Here is a 22613-nt window from a genome sequence, read left to right as displayed (position 1 = left end):
AATACATACTGACTGCTTCCAAGCAGAGCTTGCACTCAGTATGAAAAAAACCTCCTCCTTTTTTTCAAAATATTTCATAGTACCTACGTACTCTGATTTTATTTTAGGAGTTGTTAATTGCTGTCCAGAAGAGGAAGAAGCTAATGGCAGGAATAAATTGGATGAAAACTGATTTATTGGGGTATAAATTGAGATTAAAAAATCATTCTGGTGTAATTTAAAAGGGAACTTACAAATACATACATAGCAAAATATTATGCATTCCCCTTTCTCCCCCCAGTATTTTGGCTTCTGATCTGCACATCTGCCATTTTACAAGGGTGTTTCTATAGCTTGTATTCTATCTGGCTGAAGAAAATGCTTTTTCATATTTTCAGTCTTAAGCAGAGAGGGAACTTTTAACAGGTTGTCCTGTGACAGAAAAAGATAATTTGGGATCTAGGTGCATTATTTAACTAACAAATCTGCAGGGTTATTTCTGTGTTAAAATGTTTCCAACACAACATTAAGATTTGTTGTTTTTCTTTCAGATACTGATGAATACAGACCACCTGTTTGGAAATCTTACTGTAAGTATCTCAACCAGTTTTTGTTTTGTTTTGTTTTGTTTTTCCAAGTCAGACCTGAAAAAGTTTCAGCTGGGGCTTTAAAAGACTAATTTTTCTTTTCATTAGAATGTGCATTTAAGCAGCATCAAAAGTGAAAGGGTTCATTACTGTTTAGAGATACGTGCAGTTGTTTATCCTCAAGGTCAAGTCAACACAGATTATTTGGAAACGTGGATTCTCTGTACCTTACTAACAAGTGGTCCAGCTCCTGTGTGGAACTGGCTTATATTGGTTTGGCTGCCTAGACTGGGGCTTGCATAAACTCAATTTGTCCTTTAAAGTTAATATCATTTACATACTTTTAGGGCTCCTGTGCTTTAGTACCTTGCATCACTCCAGTTGAGACTTGAGCGAGCTGGTTAGAAAAACCTGAAATAAATAGTTTTCCCCCAGAATTTGCTGATGTAGTAAGACAAGAGCATTTGTTTGGCCTGGTGTGACAAATCACGAGCAGGTTTTTTGAAGCCCTGACTAGAGGACCTGGTTTTGTACCAGCCCACCCGACGGACCTGTGCAGCTGTTGGTGTGCGTGCCCCAGGACGCTGAGGACACTGGCTTCGCAGCCTGCCTTGGTCAGGCGTGCAGGGCAGTGGTCCGGGCGCCTTGCCCTGAGACAGAGCACCACTCCCTTGGGAATTCCATATCGTGATGGTTTTCATTACTATTTAAAAAAACCCACCAAGCTTACATGGAAATACTTTGTATTTCAAAATTTTAAGGGATAATCTATTGTTTGGAAGTGCTGATGGAGGTTCAGGGAGATTGAAGAGAACACACGAGACAAATGGCACCACAGCAAAGCATCGTGGTTTCCCACAGTGTCTTACCTCTAAATACTAGTTCTTTGTAGATAGAAAAGCTAAGGTGTGAAACATTTGGAGACTTGAGGAACCATGGCAAGAAAGAAGAGTCTTCTGTTAAAAGCAGATTTTGAAAGCAGAATGTTTGTGTGTTTAACACACTTCACAGTCTAGGGACGTCAGACTTTCATTTGCATTTTCTTTTGTATATATTCCCAAGGCTTGGTGTCTTCAAGCTGGCTAAAGCGATTTGCTCAAGCAATGTTTCACATGATGAAAATGTTGCTCTCTAAAGGCTGGGGAGATTTGGCACCTGAGAAGATGTAGTTATGGAATGTTTTCACGGCATCACTCTAGCGGGAGATTCTTTTCAGTCAGAGAATTTGCGTTGGTCTTAAAGGCTTGGTGAAAACCATGGTTAGAAAGAGAGTAAGTGTAAAAGCGTGGATTGAAGTATTTTTGTCAGCTAAAATATATGTACTAGAATTAAATGAGCATTAGAAAACCAACTTTTCTGTCACCTAGACCAGTCTTCTGTTAATGGCTCACAGAGTTGAGTTGTTTCTGTTCTGCCCCTGCCATTACCAACCTGATGCATTCAAAAATCACAGTTAGGCTTTAAAACTCATCAGTCAGCCTTCTCGTTTGGGTTTGGTTTCCAATTTTTGAGTTGTTACAGAGATCATCAGTTACATAGTCAAGATCTTCTGTGCAATATGAGCACTAGATGACTTCTGTAAATGAGAACATGTCTCATAAGAAATTTAAAAGACCTTAGGCAGTAAGCAAATACTCATATATTGTCAAATATGTGGTAAAAAATACAGGAGTTGCCAAAACTGCGTATGCCTTAACAGTCTAGGAACGTCAGTCTCCTAAAATACATTTATGTTAATTGAAGAAAATAGAAAGGCAACATCTAAAATAGGCTGAAGGCTTCCAATTTGTCCATCTTGAGCGTTTTCTTTAAATGGATGACTTTGAACGGTTTTTAATAACTGCCAACATACACAATTGCTGTCATGTAATTGAGATGGGTGGGACCTTGGTCTGTTTGTGAATTTGGTGGCAAAGCCTGTCAGTGCCTTTTGAATCATTGTTTGTTATACCAGTAGCCACTTAATATTAAAGAATTTGCACACAGAATGGTTTGAACAAGCTTTTTGCTTGCAGTGGAGGACTAAAAGATAAAACTGAGACACTTCACTCCTTGGTATTAAACATCATTAGTTATGATTGCAATACGTTTTTGTACTTGTTACTGAGATAGAAGTATTTTTCTCCCAGTTGTAAGCATGAACAGTGAATCACAGCTCTGTACCTTCCATGAACTTGGGGAGGACTGCCTCTTTGTTTGGTTTATTCCATGCCGTAATCTGTAATGGGGGGTCCAGCCTCTCTAGTACCAAATCTTTGTTGGCAGCTTGCTAGGAAGTGAAGGCTTGGGTGCATGCAAATGTGTGCGCGCCCACGCTCCTACACCATCGTGGTTCGCCATGGAGAACCCATCCCATGGTTCAGAACTAAGTGCAGAGTCATGGGGTTTGGTTATATTTCTGTCTCATGATGGATGAAGAGGAATGTCTTGTTTGACTTCCCTGGCAATAATTACAGCAAGGAAACTGGTCTTGAACAGTTTGAATGGCATACATCAGTTAAAGGAAGAGGAACAGGCATCCTGTTTTGTAACTTAACTAGTCTACCTGCTGTGCTTGTGACTGGACGAGGAGAAAGGTATTGCCTTTGGAGAAGAGGAATTTCCTTCCAGAAAATCATTTCAGGCTGGCTGGAAATAAGGTGGGAAACAAATCTCAGTTTTTAGCCAATTTCTGCAGAGTATGCTGATCGTGAGTCTCCACTGCTCTTCTGTGAAATTCAGAGAAATCCATATTCACTTCATGATTTTTTTTTTCCTTGGAACTTAACTCTACAGTTCTCAGTATTAGACATGGACAAGGGCCAGTGCCGTCAAATATGACTTTTACAATGGAAGCTAGGGAATCTGCGTGCTGGGCAAGTAAATGCTCATGCTATGCTTGAAATGAAAATTGCTGGTTTATATACTAGTGTGCTGTTTTTCGTTGCTTGCAAAAATCATTTGTGTAATACCAGTACGGAACGGTAAGGGTTGATTATAGCAACGTCTGGAAAAAAACACTATATTTTTTGTTTGGAACAAAGGGAGTGATTTTTTCCAATTTATCTTATGATTGCCGTATTATTTGGCATCTTGCCACTTTCTCCATTCTCATGTAACTTAGCACATAAATGCAGCATTTGTTGGTGGAAAAGACTTGTGATCAAATGAGAACTGTAATAAAGTTAAATCTTATTGGGTAAATCAATGTATGGTCTTATTACCTGAAGAAGATGACAGCATGTGCTATTTGATCTTGGTGTTAATACTGATTATTGAAAAATAATTTAATTTTAAAAGATTACAATTCCAAATGTCCATTTTATCAGGTCTGGAGTACTATTCAAACACTAACTCAGTGCTGACGGCTGCATTTTGAAGGTGACTTGCCAAACCAAACTCTTTTCGGGATAGAAGTTGAAAGTCATTCCTTTGGTATTAGATTAGAAAGTCCGCACGTTAGTACTGTTAAATTTACAGCTGGCTCCTAAGATTTATTCTGGCTTGATGAGGCTTATTGAAAAAAAAGAAAAAAAAATAAAGGGAAGGGGGACATACTAGTAAGTGTATGTCATAATATGGGCCTTAACTGTTTTACCCTGCTACGCAGCTCCTGATGTCTTTGGATCTGCAAATACACAGGCCATACTTTCCTTTCTTTGACAAGGTCATCACTGAGCAGTGGCAAAAGCAGAGGGTTTGATTCTGCAAAGCTCTGAATGATTCTAGTGAAGTTTTGCCATATTTCAGGTGACTGACTGTGTGCGCAGCGTAGTAGGATGTGACTCCATCTGCGTACTGAAAAAAGTCTGACAGCAGCCTTTGACATATAATGAAATTTAATTTGTGTTTATCATGATTCCTTTTCTGATCTGCTTGATGGAAACTTGACTGACCTTACCCAGTGACTCCCTAGTATTTGATAGATTAATTGTAAAGATAATAAATCATCCCGGATTGGCTAGCAACATTCTGTTAAGTAATTTTTGAGACCTTGGTATATGTATCATTGCACTAAATCTTGCAGAGAGTTGTCTTTTTTTTTAAATAGCAAAATTTAACATTAAAAGGCCTAATATGTACAATGATTCTGTATTAATCAGAGTTTTTCTGCCGTGTCTCAGTGTATCAGTTGCAACAGGAAGCTCCCCATCCTAGAAGGATAACCTGCACTTGTGAGGTGAGTATTATAAAGATTCAGTTTTATAGAGTCCAGTAATTCCAAGTCTATACTTAATGGTGTCCAACCCTAATGACGGTTGCTTGGGAGACTTGGTGCTGTAATTAGAGTATGTAGCCTTGGGGCCACTGGTACCTGGAAATCCATTTGGTCTAAAAATGGAATTAGAAAGCATTTTGAGTATGATATGTATACCTGAGAATCATTTACTGGTTTTTTGTTCTCGGAAACATTCATTTTGTCCTCCTTTTTGGGTCAGAAATGCACAGAAGCAAGAGCAGAGCTGTGCAGGGGAGCCACGCACCTGTTTGTACGCACGTTGCTGCTAGGAACATGCAGTAAATCAACAGGGGCAAGACTGCAACCTCCCCTCATGCTGTTATTTGAGTTGCAGTGCTCAAGACTCATTAATACTAGTAGCTAAGCTGTGCAGAGCCTCAGCTTTTAAGGATCCAAACAGTAACACAGAGATCCTGCTGATACACGGCGATGCAGAGGCACCTGCTCGTGGGGTGGGTTGGTGGGGCAGACCCCGGATTGCGAGTGTTGCAGGGGAGCAGCTGCTCTCCAGGGCCGCCGTGCCGCAGGATTCGACTGCCACTGAACAGCCGTGCCAGCAAGGTTTCGCTCATAACTGCACCTCTCCTGCAGCTTCAGTTAGGAACCTGGGAAACATTAATTTCAATTGCAAAAATGTTGAAATGTGAGGCTTGACTGGTTGAGCAGTGTTACAAAACACAGCTCTTACTGAATAACTGCTGAAAGTTATTACATTGCCACAATAAAACTTAAGCATTTTTGTCATGTGCCAAGAGAAAGGAAATGAATCTTTTAAATATGTTAGTCACTTGAATGTAGTGTTAGACACAGAGGGACATAAGCACCGTCGAGAGCGTTAACAGCTTACAGTGCAGATCAGGAAGGGGCTTACTTTACAGAATTAAACAGGCATTTTGCTGTTGTCTTTTCAAATGCCGAATTGTGATTCTATGAAGCAATCTGTCAATTTTTAAGATAAAAAGTAGAGATTTAACATAAGTGAAATTGCATTTAGTGGAAGCACTCTTGTTTTCTTTTGTTAATTTCATAGAATCATAGAAAGTTTTGGGTTGGAAGGGACCCCTAGAGGTCATCTAGTCCAACCCCCCCGCAGCGAGCAGGGACACCACTAACTAGATCAGGTTGCTCAGAGCCCTGTCCAACCTGGTCTTGAATGTTTCCAGGGATGGGGCCTCCACTACCTCTCTGGGCAACCTGTTCCAGTGTTTCACAACCCTCATTGTAAAGAATTTCTTCCTTATATCCAGCCTAAACCTACCCTGGTTTAGTTTAAAACCATTACCCCTCGTCCTGTCACTGCTGTCTCTACTAAACAGATTGTCCCCATCTTTCCTATAGGCTCCCTTTAAGTACTGAAAGACTGCAATCAGGTCTCCCCGCAGCCTTCTCTTCTCCAGGCTGAACAAGCCCAACTCTCTCAGCCTGTCCTCATAGGAGAGGTGCTCCAGCCCTCGGATCGTTTTTGTAGCCCTCTCATTAGCTAACTAATTTGATAGATTAGTATTTTTATAAAATGTGTGGCTGTAGCTGATTGCGCTTTGGCAAGACATAGCTATAGGAAGGAACAATTGAATTTTACAAGAAGCATTGTAGCAAAAAGTTTTGGTTTAAGCAGTGTTTCTACTGTTAATGAGGGTCCAAGCAGGGGTATTCTTGTTAAGGTTGTTGTGCAGATATCTTATGTACATCAAATGAGGTGGGTTGGAGATCTGAAGGAGAGATCTATAGAAGATAAAATCTGAGCTGTGAAAAAATGGGAGGTTTTCCAGTTTGTTATTGTCACTGCAGCATTATTAGGAAGGTTCTCTTCTATTTTGTGTGTTCTTTATGATAGGGTTTTTCATTACACGAACATACAAAATATCTGAAGTCTTGTAGGAGCTTAGTCTTGTAATATAGGTTTCTGATGGTGCAGAGATTGTACAGAATGTTCGCCTGGGTAGGATGAAGTATTTTACTCCCTGCCTCCAGTGGACTGTGTTTATTGTTGTTAAGTGCTGTTGAATAGTTGCTTTTTCCTTCCCCTCCTCAAAAGTATTTCACTGGTGGAAGAAGTGCTAGTATGTGTGTAGGTAAATGTATATATGCATATTGTAAAATGTATGAGGGATTATTGGTAGGCTTCTGATGCTGTACATTGAGGTGCTGACATTATGCCTATACAATCACTGTAGTCTTTTATTTGCTGAGTCTTGTCTTAGAGCCCTGCTATGGTTTACTCATGTAATGACAGACTTTCATACAGTGTATGCTTACAATGTTGCCTGGCTCTGTGGTGATGAGCCACAGTCCTTCAGTTTCTTCAGTGAGATGGTTTGAGAGCCTCAGTTCTGAATGTTTTAATTCTTACAGAATTAGAACATCCATTTTTCTATATACCTTTCGGTTTGTTTAAAAAAAATCCAAACACAACAAACTAACACCCACCCTCCCACCCCTAACAGAAATGTAAGGAGTGGGAAAGTGCCAGCACAATTAAGGAAATCTTACAGCAGATACCATAACGCTTGTAACTGTTTTGCATGTTGACTGTACAGTGCATACGTACCCTGTAGTCAGGGAGAAACTATAAACTGATAAAGGGGTCCAGCATATTCGGTAAATTCTGTTGGCTTTATAACCCATGCTAGTTTGACTGTAGAGAAGTGCTCTGAGGTCTTTTTGCCCTAGGTGATAAGAAGTCAGAAGCAAATTTTATACTCAGTTCTCCTGTGTAGTATTTCTTAGAATACTACTAGCCTATCCAGTCAAATAAGCAGAGATGTAAAAGGGTATACAGTATCTGAAAATTAAAAATGTCTCCTGCCTCTGAAGTGCTGGAAATCCTTCAGCTATTAGTCAGATCCAGAATGCTTTCTTGTTGGAATCAGACAAGAGACCTGCTCTTGCCAGCCAGATATAAAAGCGTCTGTGTAAAGCTTCTTCAAATACAAATCACGCTGACCACTATAATTTTCTCATCCTCATTATCACTGATTTTTAATATGGTTGATAATAAGACATTATTAGCTATTAAACAGGTGGAAAATTGAAAAGTTGGACTGTTTTAGGGAGGAAAATTTGCTGTGGGTGAGTTGTGTCCCGCATGAACTAACCATCCAAGCTCTTTGGAGGGTGTCTTGAGCGTACTGCATCCCTACATAGAGAGGTCACAGAATCACAGAATCACAGAATAGTAGGAGTTGGAAGGGACCTCTGTGGGTCATCTAGTCCAACCCCCCTGCCAAAGCAGGGTCACCTACAGCAGGCTGCACAGGACCTTGTCCAGGCGGGTCTTGAATATCTCCAGAGAAGGAGACTCCACAACCTCCCTGGGCAGCCTGTTCCAGTGCTCCGTCACCCTCAGAGGGAAGAAGTTCTTCCTCATGTTCAGACGGAACTTCCTGTGCCTCAGTTTGTGCCCATTGCCCCTTGTCCTGTCGCTGGGCACCACTGAAAAGAGTCTGGCCCCATCCTCCTGACACCCACCCTTCAGATATTTGTAGGCATTTATTAGGTCCCCTCGCAGCCTTCTCTTCTTCTCTTCTTTAGGCTGAACAAGCCCAGTTCCCTCAACCTCTCCTCGTAGGGGAGATGCTCCAGTCCCCTCACCATCCTTGTAGCCCTCCGCTGGACGCTCTCCAGTAGCTCTTCATCTTTCTTGAACTGGGGAGCCCAGAACTGGACACAGTACTCCAGATGAGTCCTCACCAGGGCAGTGTAGAGGGGAAGGAGAACCTCCCTCGTCCTGCTGGCCACACTCTTCTTGGTGCACCCCAGGATCCCACTGGCTTTCTTGGCAGCCAGGGCACACTGCTGGCTCATGGTTAACCTGTCGTCCACCAGGACACCCAGGTCCCTCTCCGCAGAGCTGCTCTCCAGCAGGTCCACCCCAAGCCTGTACTGGTGCATGAGGTTGTTCCTCCCCAGGTGCAGGACCCTGCACTTGCCCTTGTTGAACCTCATCAGGTTCCTCTCTGCCCAGCTTTCCAGCCTATCCAGGTCACGCTGAATGGCAGCACAGCCTTCCGGTGTGTCTACCACACCTCCCAGTTTGGTGTCATCAGCAAACTTGCTGAGGGTACATTCTAACTCTTCATCCAGGTCGTTGATGAAGAAGTTAAACAAGACTGGGCCCAGTACTGACCCCTGGGGGACACCACTTGAATGTTTCCAGGGAAAATGTCAGGTCAATGTCAGTTAGTCAGTGGGGGACTGGCGAAAGTACCACCAGCAGTCAAAACACTCTGCTAAGTCCCGTCAACACTGAAGAAAGCAGTTCAACACATTAGTTTGTATCATCATATTTCTATGAATTCATTCCAAAACAAGATTATAACATATGACAAACGTCAAGTAAGTGTAAAACTTTCCCTGGGCAGAGTGAACAAAAAAGAAGAGAGACATTCTCTTGTTTAAAATAGCTTCTTAAACTCTGCGGAGTAAACCTGTGTCTGCACCCGTGAACACTGTTGTAGAAACTGAGAAATAAAAGCAGCAGATTTTAGAAACTAGCAAGAATTGAACTAAATAAAATAGAGCTATGAAAGAATCAGTCAGTTGCAGGTATTTAGCTGCAGAACAGAGCATATTAAATACACATTTTCTCATTAAAGAATCCATTTATAAAAAAAAAAGCTCTCTGAAGCTTATTTTTACCAATAAAGGTAAAATTGAAATAATACATTACCAGTGCGCATTTTCCTACTTCTGCATTAATTTGGTATAATGCAGATAACTGTTTTTCATTATAAGTATTGAACAATGTATGCAGCTGAGCCAGATTTGAAGTGAAGATATATTCAGCGAGCAGTAATATGTTTAACCTTTCTCTTTGGTCTCAGCCTCTCCAGCTAGTGTTGAGCTTTGCGATCTGCTCTTTCTCAGCTGGGTTTCTATTAGCAGCCGTGCGTGAGTCAGTGGGGAGCAGAATCTTTTCCTAAGTGGTTGAATTATTCAGCTGTACAAACAAATTCCTAAATATTAGGAAGAGGATTTTGGTCCAGAGAACATCAAAGAGGTCAGTGGGAGGGAACAACATATAATTTGGTAAGGTATTAGCACGTAAATTGCTTCTTTTGCCTTACTGTATTCCACTTGTTGACATAAGCAGGGGTGATGATTAGGGGAAAAAACACTTGTTAAAGAATAATTGGAAATCGCGCTGTAAAAAAGCCAACCTTTTATTTAAGGCGCAAAGGCACATGTTGTACAAGTGCCGATACGAAGAGGTATATTCAGCAGAATGACCTACTTAACATGAAATGCTTCTCAGATACAGAGAATTCAAGTTTCTGCTCTGTTACACCAGTTTCATATCAGAGCGACGCACAGATCAGTGGAGTTACACTGACATAGAAAGAGCATTGCATTCATTTGGGATTTTTTATTGTAAAGGTGCAGCAGAGCCAAGACTTTTAACACTGTACGAGGTTAATTTGTAAAGTTCGTGATTCCATAACATTCTAAGGATGTTTGACTTCTGCATGAGGTTTGCATCCAAATTGTAATGTTGTTTGTCTAATTAATACTATATTACCTCCATGGAATTTGTGTTTGTTGTGCATACAATCTTTTATATACACATGTGCACATGCAGGCATATTTAGGGCATCCTCGACTGCTGTATGAAGGCACTCCATGATAAATTTTGAATAACTATGTATGAAAAAATATCAAACAGACAAATGATGGAGATAATTAAAATCACTGGCCTTTACCATACTATTATGAGGCTTTGTCCTAATTCAGTGCCAGTATTTAATAAGCCTGTTAAACAGCATCTCTGTAGCCTTGTGAAAATGGCCTCTGAGTAGTGAAGAAACATAGAGTAGATGGGAATATGTAATGCACATCCTTGTTAGAGCTGTTCTCAGATGGCTTTATCAGTATGATACTCAACCAGAATGACTTTCCCAGCTTTCATGGTAACGAAGCTCTTTTCCGAAGGAATAGCTACTGTAAGGCACTCGCCCCATTTATCTGTTCATAAACTTGATTTCATTGGCTTCACACCTCAGTTTGAAAAAATCAGAAATGAAACTGTGGTGGATATCACATTGACCTTTGTGTTTCTTGCAGGTATCGTAGTGAGACCTCAATCTTTCCTGTGGCCTCTGCATCAGTGCTATGAAATAAGCACACTGAAAACAAAGATCTCACAGTTATTTTTTTCTTTTTTTTTTGCAAGTTAGAAGCAATTTTTAAAACTGTGCCAAGCACCGGCTAAACAAACAGCAATAGGAATATTTTCCTTTTCGTTTATAAAAGTCCTGCGAAGTCAAAATACTTAGCATTCAGCTGATCTTTGCTGGATACAGAGAAGATGAAGTAGCTAAGGATGCCTTTACTCATGCTCAACGATACTTTGGTCCAAAAATGCTGCCAAATCAGAACAAAACTCTGCAGAGGATAATTACACTATATTTTCAGCTAACAGCTTTAGTTAAAACGACCATTTTCTTGCTACCGCTTTAATTCTATTTCAAAATGTATTTCCATTCTTAGGTGGGTTTTAGTTCCAGTCCAGATGGATGCTTTGGTTTTGTCTCCTTAACTTAAGGCTGACGGAGTGTGAAATTTAGGCTAGTGAACCTTCTGAACGGAACTGTTTTGGCTGTCAGTGCTCATGTGCAGCTGGAGGATCCGTGGGTAATCTGTAGAAACACAGTCTGGCAGGAACTTTGTGAAGTCCAGGCAGACACAAAAGACCAAGAAAGATCCATGTTGCTTCTAGTTCTGGTGCAGCTAAGGATACCTGAAGTAAGAACAAATGCTATGCCACCTTTTATTGCCGAAGTTACTGTGAGTAAAGTTGGTGTAACGATACTTGCAGGAAGCATTATAGGGAGCTGGCAAACAGTGTTTGCAGTCTTACGTGGTAAATTTGGCTTACAGGAAATTTGTGTGTCTTAGTAAGTTCACCCGGACTGCACTAAGTGTGTGTGTAGCCCAGCTAATTCTGAGTAAGTTAGAAGGCCCCTGCTGAGTTCTGATGAAGTTGCCTTAGAGTCTAAATGTAGGCATTCAATCTAGATGTCAAAAACCCTAATATTATAATAAATTTTAAAAGTAATGAAAAAACAAAAACCAAAACACCAAAAACCAAGCAATAAAACTCCGTGAGTTGGGTTGCAGTTGCACTGAGTGTTATACAAGCAAACAGTGTTACACATCAGCATTTATACTGAAGTTTTTGTGAGTTGGTAAAACTGATCAGTAGAGACTCAATATTAACCAAAGTGGTTATTTTCCTTTCTAACTCATCATCCACTAAGACAAACTGCAAACCCAGCTACATCTGCCTGGAAGTCCAGCAGAGCTTTTCTCTGATGCTTTGCTCCAGTCATCTGCCAGTTCACATTTTCAAATGTTTGCACACAGGGTATAATATTATAATTTGTCATAGGATTTGCAAGTACTCTGAAGATGCCCTGTCACATGAATAATCCATTTCTGGAGTGGAATGCTTTTGCCTATATAAATTTTCCCGTTCTGTCATATAAATTCACTGTATTCACTGAGATAAATATAAAATTTCAACAGCCAGACAACAAAATCTTATTCACAACAGGATTCTAAGAACTGCCTGAGACTAGTGCCTTGCCTTATGCGTTTTAGTTAGGAATTGTTGCAAGTTTCTATAATAACAACAATAAAATGTTTTCAATTTTTCTCCATTCATGTTGCTATCTTCCCATTGAAGAAATAGCCTACATATAGTGAAAAATATGTAAGACTGTTTTTTCTTTTTTGAAATGACCCAGTCTCTTCAGGCCCTTTGAAACCAGTTACAACACTGGTCAACTCTTGTTTGCTGTTATGAAGGAAAAGGAAAGCTTTTAGAACATTATAAATCTTTCCAGTGATGGAATGATTGTTCAGAAGTGATGAACCATCACAATAGCTTTTTATTTGCTGGGAATGTGGAAGAGTTATTTTTAAACTGCACCCAGGATGTATTTTTTTGGTGTTTTGAACACCTGAAATCTTTATTGATACTCCACTAGGATAACTGGAGAGGAGTACTAATTTTAATAGGGTTTTCTCTGAAAAGATAGAAAAAAGAAAAAAAGAAACTGAAGTGGCAGTTTACTGTGGGTCTTTTGTGTTTTGTTACAGCTGGATCGTTGTATACTCTTGTAGTTCAGGTTGTGTAACTGTTGAATTTTTCTCCCCAATGAGTTTCTCCTCTTTAAATCTAGCAAGGAGGGATAATCTGGTGGTTTAGATTATTGAGCTGATTGCTGGGAGGTCTGCAGGTCCTCACGTGTCGATAAACTTCCTGGGCAGTTACAGATGAGTGACTTTGGAATACTGGGCAGGCAGGCTGTGTTCTGACACCCTGGCATGCTGCGTGCGTTCACACTGCATGGTCTCTGGAGCACGGACGGGGTTGTGTTACACAGCATAACACAGGCATACCTGTTGTTGAGGTCTCTTAGGTCATACCACAGGTCACACAGTTTAGTGAAGAAGTGCAAGACTTAGGCGCTTGCTAGGGATCGTTCAGTCTTGCCCTCACTCTGGGGGGATATGGTAGTGGCTTAATGTCTTGCAGCAGTGGCACCAACAGCTCTGTGATGGAAGAGAACTTGTAAATGTAAGAATTTCATAGACGTTTCACTGTATTAGTGCACTTAACAATATCGTACGCTTACACCCATGACATTAATCTTTTGTTTCCCTTCTTTGGCGGTACTTAATGCCATCAGTTTGTATTAGCAGAGCCCCAAGGACGACATGATCCAAGCAGCTCATTCTTTCTTGCTCCATTTTAAGCTATTCAGAAGTGTCATGTTTCCCAAAGTTCTGCCTTTGGTTTCCCTATAAACCACCCACAAGGAAAATCCTGGGATAGTAAACGATTTTTGTCTGTACTTTCATGCTATATCCCTTTCTATTTTTAACACTATATTACAGTCTGTATGCTTACTGTATGGGTTCAGTTGTGAATGAAACATTACAATTTCTGTTGTTTCTTTTAGGTAGAGAACAGACCCAAATATTATGGAAGAGAGTAAGTAACATACATCTCTGAAAGTGGTTGATCCCAACATGTTGGTTGATAATAGTTAGAGAAAAGATTGCAAGCGTTTGCTCTGGGCCCTCTGTTTCTCCTCTGTGTTTTACAGCAGTGTGTCTTGCTCACCGTCAGATTATTGTTGCCGTACCATCGCTTTTGTCTGCCTAAAATTACAGCTGCATTTTCTGATGGATATGGATATCATTGCATGCTACCTTAAGTGAGAAAAACATACCTTTGTGCGCTTTCAAAGGGTTGTCTCTTTCTACCCCCCCTCCAGTGGGCTTCTGCAAAAGGTGTTTGTGTGCAGGAAAAAAAAAGATTTGGATCACAAATGCAATAAAAATGTACAGTATATATGTGTCTTCTGTTTCAGACTGCTAAGGCAAAGATGGTTAGATTTAGTGTGGAGAAACAAAGCAGATCTTACTTGTGTTTATTTTGGTACAGGGTGTGTAGTATTGCTAGGTTATTACACCAGTAATTACTGAGATTATATGCAATCCCAAGGATTTTAGCAAATTGCCATAATATCCCTGAATGCTGCAAAATGTTGGATTGCATGCCACTGGCACAAAACATGCGAAGCCAGCAGGAGAAAAACTGGATTTATTTCTACATATTTAATTGGTAGATACATATTTAAAAAGCAATATACTTGTTTCATAGAAGCATTTCTAAGCCATTTAAAGTGACTTCAAATGCAGGCAGAAAGGGAGATTAATTTAAGCTGTAGATTCCTGCAAATCAGTCATTTTTTATGTTTGTTTTTTTTTTTGATTACCATGGTTGGTGGTTTTTAAAAGAAGAGGAAAAGGTGATTTAAAAGTGAAAAAGTGTGTGTTTCAAGAAGTCTTTGTTTCTTAGATTCCATGGGATGATCTCAAGGGAGGAAGCTGACCAATTATTAAGTGTTGCAGAGGGAAGCTATCTCATTCGTGAAAGCCAGCGGCAACCTGGAACCTACACTTTGGCATTAAGGTTGGTAATTAATATTTAATTTTTAATTTATAAAATATTCAAGAGATTGTACTGTGTTGTTGACCTTAACGCTTAAACTTCCTTGTGATTGTTTTAATTTTTTAAAAAAAATCATGGTCAGCATTTAATGAGCTGGTACTTTTTTACCCTAGTTACAGATTTGGTATCTTTAACCTTCCCTAACCCATGTTGAAGTACTACCATTCCTTACTGTTTGCACCACCAGGATAAGAGCAGTTGTGTTTTTGCTGGTCGTGCTTCATTTTGCTCTTCTCCCGCTATGTTAGAGGTGCGACCCCATGTAGACACTGGGAGAGCAGGCAGTCAAGAAATGAAAGGCATCTTGCAACTTCATGTGACTAGTGTACTGTGTGGGTTGCTTACTAGCTAGCTAGCTGTTGCTGAAGAGCAATCAATCGTCTCTAGTCGCTCTGTGGGATGGCAAATAAATCAGGAGATATTTTTTGTCTGAGCACCTGCTAGCTAACAGTGTTTGCAGATCCGTTTCCTCGCTCTGCAAAATTCTGGCAAGTGGATCATATATAAATAAAAAACTGAAAAAAAATTGCTGAAATAAAAAATAACTTAAATAGTTGTAAGTGTTAAATAGTTTAGTTACTTTTACAGTAATGGAGGTTATTTTGGCCTGGGCTGTACACTCAAGTACTCAGATGGGAGATGGTGATTATAAGCGATGTTTTAAATCTAAGTGGGACAGAAAAACACTGCAGGAGAAGATGCAGTTACTGAAAATTTTACATGGGTAAAATAAGATTACAATTAATTAAAATTAGACTATCATGAAATAATAGGTTGTGGTGAATTAGTTTTCTTCGTTGGGGCGGGAGGAAGTTAGGTTTTGCTGAGGTATTTGTTTCTGTAGTAATAAGATTCCAAATATAAACATTATTGGCATTTACACTGGTTTGCATTAAGAGTGTAAATAAATAGATGTTGCTTATTAGGGTCTAATACTGCATTTCATCTACTTCTGCTCTTGCAATAGTCATTTAAAGCTAAAAAGAGAACAGCTGTCTTAACACCTGGCTTGACAAAGAACTCCTGTCCCTTGCTTCCGATGGTGCAGAAGGCACGGGGTCTGTAGGCTGTGAACAGTGAACCTGCTGAGCATCTTGCCAGATGTATCAATATAGCTTGTTTTACAAATGCTTCTCCAGTGCAGCAAGTCAAAAGATGGGTCTTTTCTAGGGTTGACGGTATCTCTTTCAAACTGGAAAACCGCTTTGAAAGCAAGAAAAATCTACTTTTGTATCCAACAGAAAAGAGAATGGGTAGCTGTTGGTCATCGATTTGGGAAACAGTTTCAAATGATAGCAAAGTTGTTATCATTTATTTTGAGGAAATTCAGCATTTGGCAAAGCGCCTCAGAATCTGAAACCGCAGCATGTTGCAGCCATTCCGTTATGTTTAAGTGCTAGCTGGGTGACTTGTATATTAAGGGCAGTAGTCTAGGTGGTTTCTTTCCAGCCCACAGCAAGTAATGCTGTGTTGTCTTGCTGTTGGCCTTTAAATGATACGAATAAGGGTCTTTGTTCTCACCCCTCAGGTGAAAATTCTCTGTGAACTGCAGCACTGTGTCTTCCACACATGCGAGCTTTACCACTGGGATTTCTTTTTGTCTCTACTAGAAGTGTAGCAGGAGCCTGCGTTTCCACTGGCTGGAGGCAGAGTTTTGCTCCGTTTCCGGTTTTCCCCTCCCTGGAATTATGTGTGCAGAATATACCCATTAGCCAGTATTCCTGCTGAGTGTGGTGCTGACATTGTAGCATCTCTTAAAAACTAGGTAATTTCTGCAGTCTGTCTGTTTGTCCTGACTGTGAGAAGTTTGCTGTGATTGCTGTTTGTGTAATTTTATCTGTAATTTATAGCGTTTTTTGAGACCGTTGTTTGTGTTCGTGTTGCTGCACTGCCAGACGGCAAAGGTAGCTCTGTCTGCAGCTTAGATAATCCCGGTAGGAATTCCAGGATGTCATCTTCATGGCCAGAAATGGAGTGTGTCAGTAGGGTGCATGTGTGGGCAAAACCTTTGCAAGTTCAATGGAAGACTTTGGCTTCAGGGTCTCTGATTTCACCCTTTCTTTTCTGGCTGTGTGAATCAATTTGATCTTTTCATACTAGGCTTAAATGCCACTCTGTCATTCAAGCAGTCATGTTAATTTTAAGATCACTTCTGTATGATTTTTGCGTTTCCTTCTTTACCTTTGTTTTACCATTTAGAAGGTGTGGGAGGAAAGAAAACTTGGTCAACATTAGTTTTATATAAACAGATACAGAACAGGTTTCACAACATTTTACAAAGTTAACCCAGCAGTGCTGAAGAGATGCTCTAATCCTGCAAGAAATAACATAATGACAAAACATAAAATCGAATACCCTTGTTTTCTGATTGTTTTTCAGGCATGCTTTGGAAAAATGGAAAATGTTGAGTGAAATTTAGATCCTTGAGGGCACCCATTGACTCTTGACATAAATACTTGGTTCCCTCTGTATTTCTGTGTCTCTGCTCAATCTGTTTCTCGCTGTGTAAGTTTGTCACCTGACTTGTCTGTCTTGGACAGTTTGTGATTGGGACAAATTGGAAACTACCCATGAAATGTGATTGCCTCATAAAATACCAGTTCATTGAGACCTAAAAGTCTTGTGGAAACACTGGGTAGGATCAGCTGCTGTTGAGACTGAGGCAGGGTTGTTTCCTGGCTTGCGGTTAGCAGTGGTTCTGCTGGGGGACAGGCAATTCGGTAATGCAGGCGGCTCAGCGCGCCCATCTCGGGCAGGTGTCTTCTTCCTGCGTTCATGTCCACGTGCCGGGGAGTCCTGAAAAACCCATTGCATCCAGTCGTGAAGAGCTATTTAATGAAACACTATCATAACCCTTTCTGTGGCAAGGTATGATGTCTCCGTAATGAAGTATTCCCAGTCTTCATCTCGCAATCCAAAAAACAAGCTTTTCGTGTTCTGTCCTGAGGACACAAACCAGCCAGCTCCTCAAATCATCGTGGAACAATTTGAATGCTGCTATTGAGTCCACCAGCTATCGTAGCTGATACCTAAAATCATGCCAGCCATTGGTGAAGTCATTTCAAATTTAGTTCCAATTGTAGTTTTCTTTTGTCTAATATTTTGGTTTGGTGTTACTAAATTAAGTGAAGGCGCTGTGTCCTCTGCACCCTCGGAATTCGAAAAGGAAGATATCCTGGTGCTTGTTGTTTGATTTATTTATTTTATACTACAGTTTATTTAATCAGCTTCAACATTGTGTATCTGCTGTGTTGGTAAAGTTTCTAACATAGTTAAATTGAAAGTTAGAAAAAATGCTAAAAACCCCCTTGGCTACAAAGGAAACTAGGTGAGAGACAGAGGTAGGACTCGGAATCTTTACTGTGACTGCCCAAACATTGTGTTTGTGAATACGTCATCCTCTATGCCGCACATCTGATAGAGATTAATGAACCCTAGCTCAGTTTTGGAAAGTGAGTATTTATCTTCTTCTGGAACTTTTAAAGACCACCTCACAGAGGGCTATATCATAGGGGCAAAACAACCACATTCGCTCTTGTTCTGTCTCTGTCTTCACTGCTCATTCCCTGCTAGACTGTACTTACAGTGGGCATCTTCCAGAGATGCTCAGATTGTCTTTGCTCTGCACTGAAGATTTATGCTTGTTAAACAACTTTATCATTCTAGAAAATAAAGAATAAACTGTTAACACCACAAATCATAACTCCTTTGTAGGCAGACAGAATTCACAGTTATAAAAACATGTTTTTGTGAAATCTGGAACAGATTGGACAGTCACACTAAGCTACAGCCTTCAGCTGCAGCCAAAATGCACAGAATGCAAATGCAGTTGGTGCATAAAGGTTCTTTTATGGACCGTTCTACTTCTAACACGGAATTTCTACATCTCGCTTCTCTTTAGGTTACTCTAAGGGATGCCTCAAGACATTATGAAAAGGGCAGATCTGGGGAGAGATCTGGGTAATTGTTTGCAAAGAGTTTCTGCTCAGTTATGTATCTCTGTTACTGTATTAGCGAGTTTTCTGACTGTGAACTCACTGGGTCAGATCGAAGGACCAGTTCATAGTCCAGTCCAGTATCCACTCTTTGGTAGCTATTGATAGCAGACATTGAAAGACAAGCGTAAGAACAAGATGAACATGCAGTTGTAGTTCTCTGGTGTGCTATCCCAGCCTCTGAACATTTGCTGTTTAGGGACTTCTGAGGAGAATTATTATCTTTACCATTTTTTTCAGACTTTTTTATTGGCGTATTGGCTTTCTGAGCGCATTTTTGAACCCTCATAGACTTTGCTGTCTGCAACTGTGGCATGAGTTCCATGCCTTAACTAGATTTTGTGGGAAGCAGCATCCCTTTTTTGAAGATTCTATCTCACACTTTTATATGATGCTCCCTAGTTTTTGTATTGTGAGAAACAGTGAGCAATTGATCTGCATTTACCTTTTCCGTGCCACTCGCATCCCCCATATTGTTCTCTCTACAGGTTGATGAGTCCTAGGCTGTGCATTCAGGCTTTGTAGTAAAGCTGTTCCATACCCCTCATCATCCCTGTAATCTTTCTCTGCGCCTTTCCCTTACCCTGTGATGATCTTTTGGAGATGAGGGGACCAGGACTGCACATCCTGTTCAGTATGAAGTGGGCCATGGAGTTTTCTTTCTTTGCTGGCTAAACCTTTCTAAATTAATTTTTGACCACTGTGGAGCGTGAGGCTCTGATGCTTTTATAGAACTAGCTTTAGTAAATCTAAAGATCTTGTTCCTGAGCTGCAATAGCTACAGACGTAGCCTAGCACAAATTAAATGACCAAATAGAGGACAGGACAAGTAATAGCTTTTGTAGGCTTAACTGAGGCTGTCAAAAATTCTTAGTGCAATGCTGTAGATAGTTAACTGACTTCAAAGTGAAGATTTTTTAATATTTCTTCTGCTTTACTAATGTAGAAGTGATTCTCACCCAAAAAATCTTTTCCATTATTAAGGTTGCTGGTGAGTTACTATAAAATCTGTTTTCCACTTACATAAGAAGCTGCATTTTGATCATCTTCTGATGAGCTATTTTTGTCTACTTTCATCCATTATTGTGCAATTAATTTGCATCATGACTTTTTTTTAAGATAGACTACCTTTTAAGTCTAAATTTGAAACAAAAGAGGTTTTGTTTTCAGAAAACAAATTTCTCAGAATTTGTAACAGAGGTAGCAGTATGTTCTTCAGGAAAAGTAAAATAATTTTAGTGTTAAGTGTGTGATTTTGACTAAATATTCAGAGCTGTCCTTCAAATAAAATTGCTGTTCAGAACCTATGAAGGCCTGTGAAATTATATCAGTTCAGACACCAGCTAAAAAGAGAATGAAGCATAAACACAAATGAGAGCAGCAGTTCAGCACCCTACTGTATCTAATGCCTGTACTTAATCACAAATGTGGTTTCTCATAGCTTATTCAAAAAAACAAAAAGGAGCACAGCAGAATTCACCAATGTTTACTAATTAATTAATCAGAGAATGCCACTGAAAATTTTTTGCAACCCTGAGATTTATGAAAAATTACTAACAAGAGGAAATTATTGTAGGTATATATGTGTGTCCATACATGTCAGCGAGTCTCTGTGACAATAAAAATACATAAAATACATTGTAATGTTAATTAGATGTACCAAATGGAAGAAAAGAACTGAAAATTCCTAATTAACTCCTGGAGGTATTAGATCTGCTTTAAAATTTGGCAAGAGTATTACAGTGCTTAGTGCTAGGACCTGTGGCAAATGACAGTAACAATAAGACATGGTTCTCAATGTAGCCTTTTGTGGTTGAGAGCTTGTTTAATAATTAGGATAAGGATAAAGAGGAAATGGGTAGAGATTGTACTAGTGGTGGGCGTTGAAGTGTGATAGTACTGCATGTTCTTTTGAGCAGATATTTGCTGTAGCACGTTTAGTTGGTTACCATGGTTTCCCTTCCTGCAAATTCTATTGTTGTGATACTGAGAATGAATCGAAATAAGGTTCTGCAGCATGATTTAAAAAAAAAAAAAGGTAATAATGTTAGCTGTGATTATGAGTCATGTTTTCTTTATGTTTGGGGGCTAGGGCACATTCAAGATTCTGTGGCACCGGGAGAGAATTCTTGAGGCAAAATAAACGTCAAAAATCAGTAATCCTTAGCTTAGCTGACCAACTGCATGTATTGTGCAAGAAATTGATATGTATGTTCTCTCTCCCTTAATTATGAAATTGCGTTCGGCAACTAGCCACTGATATTTTGAAAGGAGACAGAATTGGCCGGCTATTAGAGCATAACGCTGCAAATGAACCTTTTTAACTTCAGAGGACAATTGCTTTGGTAGCTGAATGCTTTTCATTTTCAGTGGGCTCTTTTGGGACACACGTGTAGTGCTCTTCCAGAACATGCGTTGAGTGCCCTGGGATTACTCACGCGTGTAAAATTCAACATCTGCAAAAGGCTTCTTGAATTCAGAGGTTAAAACTGTGCATCTGCATTCTGCTAGGAAACTGAATTGTACAGGCTGGGACATGGGAGAGGAGCTGGGGAAAGAAGAATTGTTTGAAACAACTTTCTGTGTTATAATAGCTGAATTATGTGGGGTTTTTTATTATGACTGCAGCAAAATTTGGTCACACTTCATCCTGAATCCACAGCTGATCTGTAAGTAGTCAGAGGGAGCCCAGCAGAGCAATAGCTGACTGCATGTCCTTGCTTTGCCTTGGTAATGGTATTGTGACATCATGTTAGTTAGGAGGAAAAAATTGTAGAGACCGTTTTAAAGACTAAACGTTGTATATCTTTTTGTGTGGTTTTTACCTGATTTGCAACTCTGTGCCAGGCACTGATAGACAGTAGCAAGGGCTGAGTTCAGTTCCTAGAAATCTTTCTAAAAAATTTGCACAGCTGAGAAACCTGGGAAAATGTGTATGCATGGGAGTATACAGACACACGCGCACACGCCACCCTTAAAGCTTAGCTGGGTTAAACAGAATTGCTCCAAAATGTGACCAAATGTACCTGTGGGATTAATATGTTTCGGCCTGACCCATTTTGAACAGTTTTCTTTATTCTGCATGAGATGGCAAGAGAGTGCTCCCTCCTGTATGGCCAGCTGAAGCTCTCAGGGAAGGACTCTTCCTTCTCCCTCAGGCTTAGCCCGTCACACTTCCGTAGGCGCAGAATTCAGGCACGTTTCAAAAATTGGCCACTCAGGTATCTGTGGCTTATTTTAGATGAAAGAAACAGTTCATGCTTAAAGCTGTTTTAGTAGGCTAACACAACAGGTATGCCAGCTCTGCTTTTTTTTTTTTTTCTTGTGAAGAGCCAAATATTTATTTTATGAAGGCTTAAATTCTGCTGAAACCAAAGCTATCATTCTGTTGGCTGGGTGCATCACACAAGCTAGCGCTAGCCCCAGGAGACAGTGTGCTGATAAATTTTGGAGCTTGCTTTTCTGCTCTAAAGTAAAACACTGGACCTCTATTTAAATGGTCTTCCATGTAAAAGAAGTTTCTTTTTCTATATAAAATTTCATACTAAATAATATACTCTGTCAGTAGCAGGGAAGGTTCAGCTACCAGTAAACATCATAAGTGTCCTGCATGTCATCTGCCTTGTGTAAGTGCACCTGGGCACTAGTGGGCTGGCTTCACTTAAGTGTTTAGAATAATAATAAATAGCTACTAACCTTAATGAGTAATTAACTGGCTACCTAGGCCCTCCCACAGACTAGAATGCTTTTTTCCTTATGGTTCACGTCTTCTTGCTGTGTTCCTGTCCTTCTTCCCTCCTCTTCCCATC

General features: G+C 40.1%; 1 protein-coding gene across 2 annotated transcripts in view; it reads left to right on the top strand.

Moving 5' to 3' along the window:
- CHN1 (chimerin 1) overlaps nucleotides 1–22613 on the top strand; it is a 106600-nt gene that overhangs the window by 23730 nt on the left and 60257 nt on the right. For both annotated transcript variants that reach the window (XM_075429758.1, XM_075429759.1), the window contains exons 2-5: nucleotides 531–569; nucleotides 4670–4725; nucleotides 13752–13783; nucleotides 14657–14770. In XM_075429758.1, the coding sequence (XP_075285873.1) occupies nucleotides 531–569; nucleotides 4670–4725; nucleotides 13752–13783; nucleotides 14657–14770 (241 nt within the window). The remainder of the gene's footprint in view (nucleotides 1–530; nucleotides 570–4669; nucleotides 4726–13751; nucleotides 13784–14656; nucleotides 14771–22613) is intronic.

The sequence above is a fragment of the Opisthocomus hoazin genome, chromosome 9 (assembly GCF_030867145.1).
Source record: "Opisthocomus hoazin isolate bOpiHoa1 chromosome 9, bOpiHoa1.hap1, whole genome shotgun sequence".
Taxonomy (NCBI): Eukaryota; Metazoa; Chordata; class Aves; order Opisthocomiformes; family Opisthocomidae; genus Opisthocomus; species Opisthocomus hoazin.
This window is presented reverse-complemented; position numbering and strand designations above follow the sequence as displayed.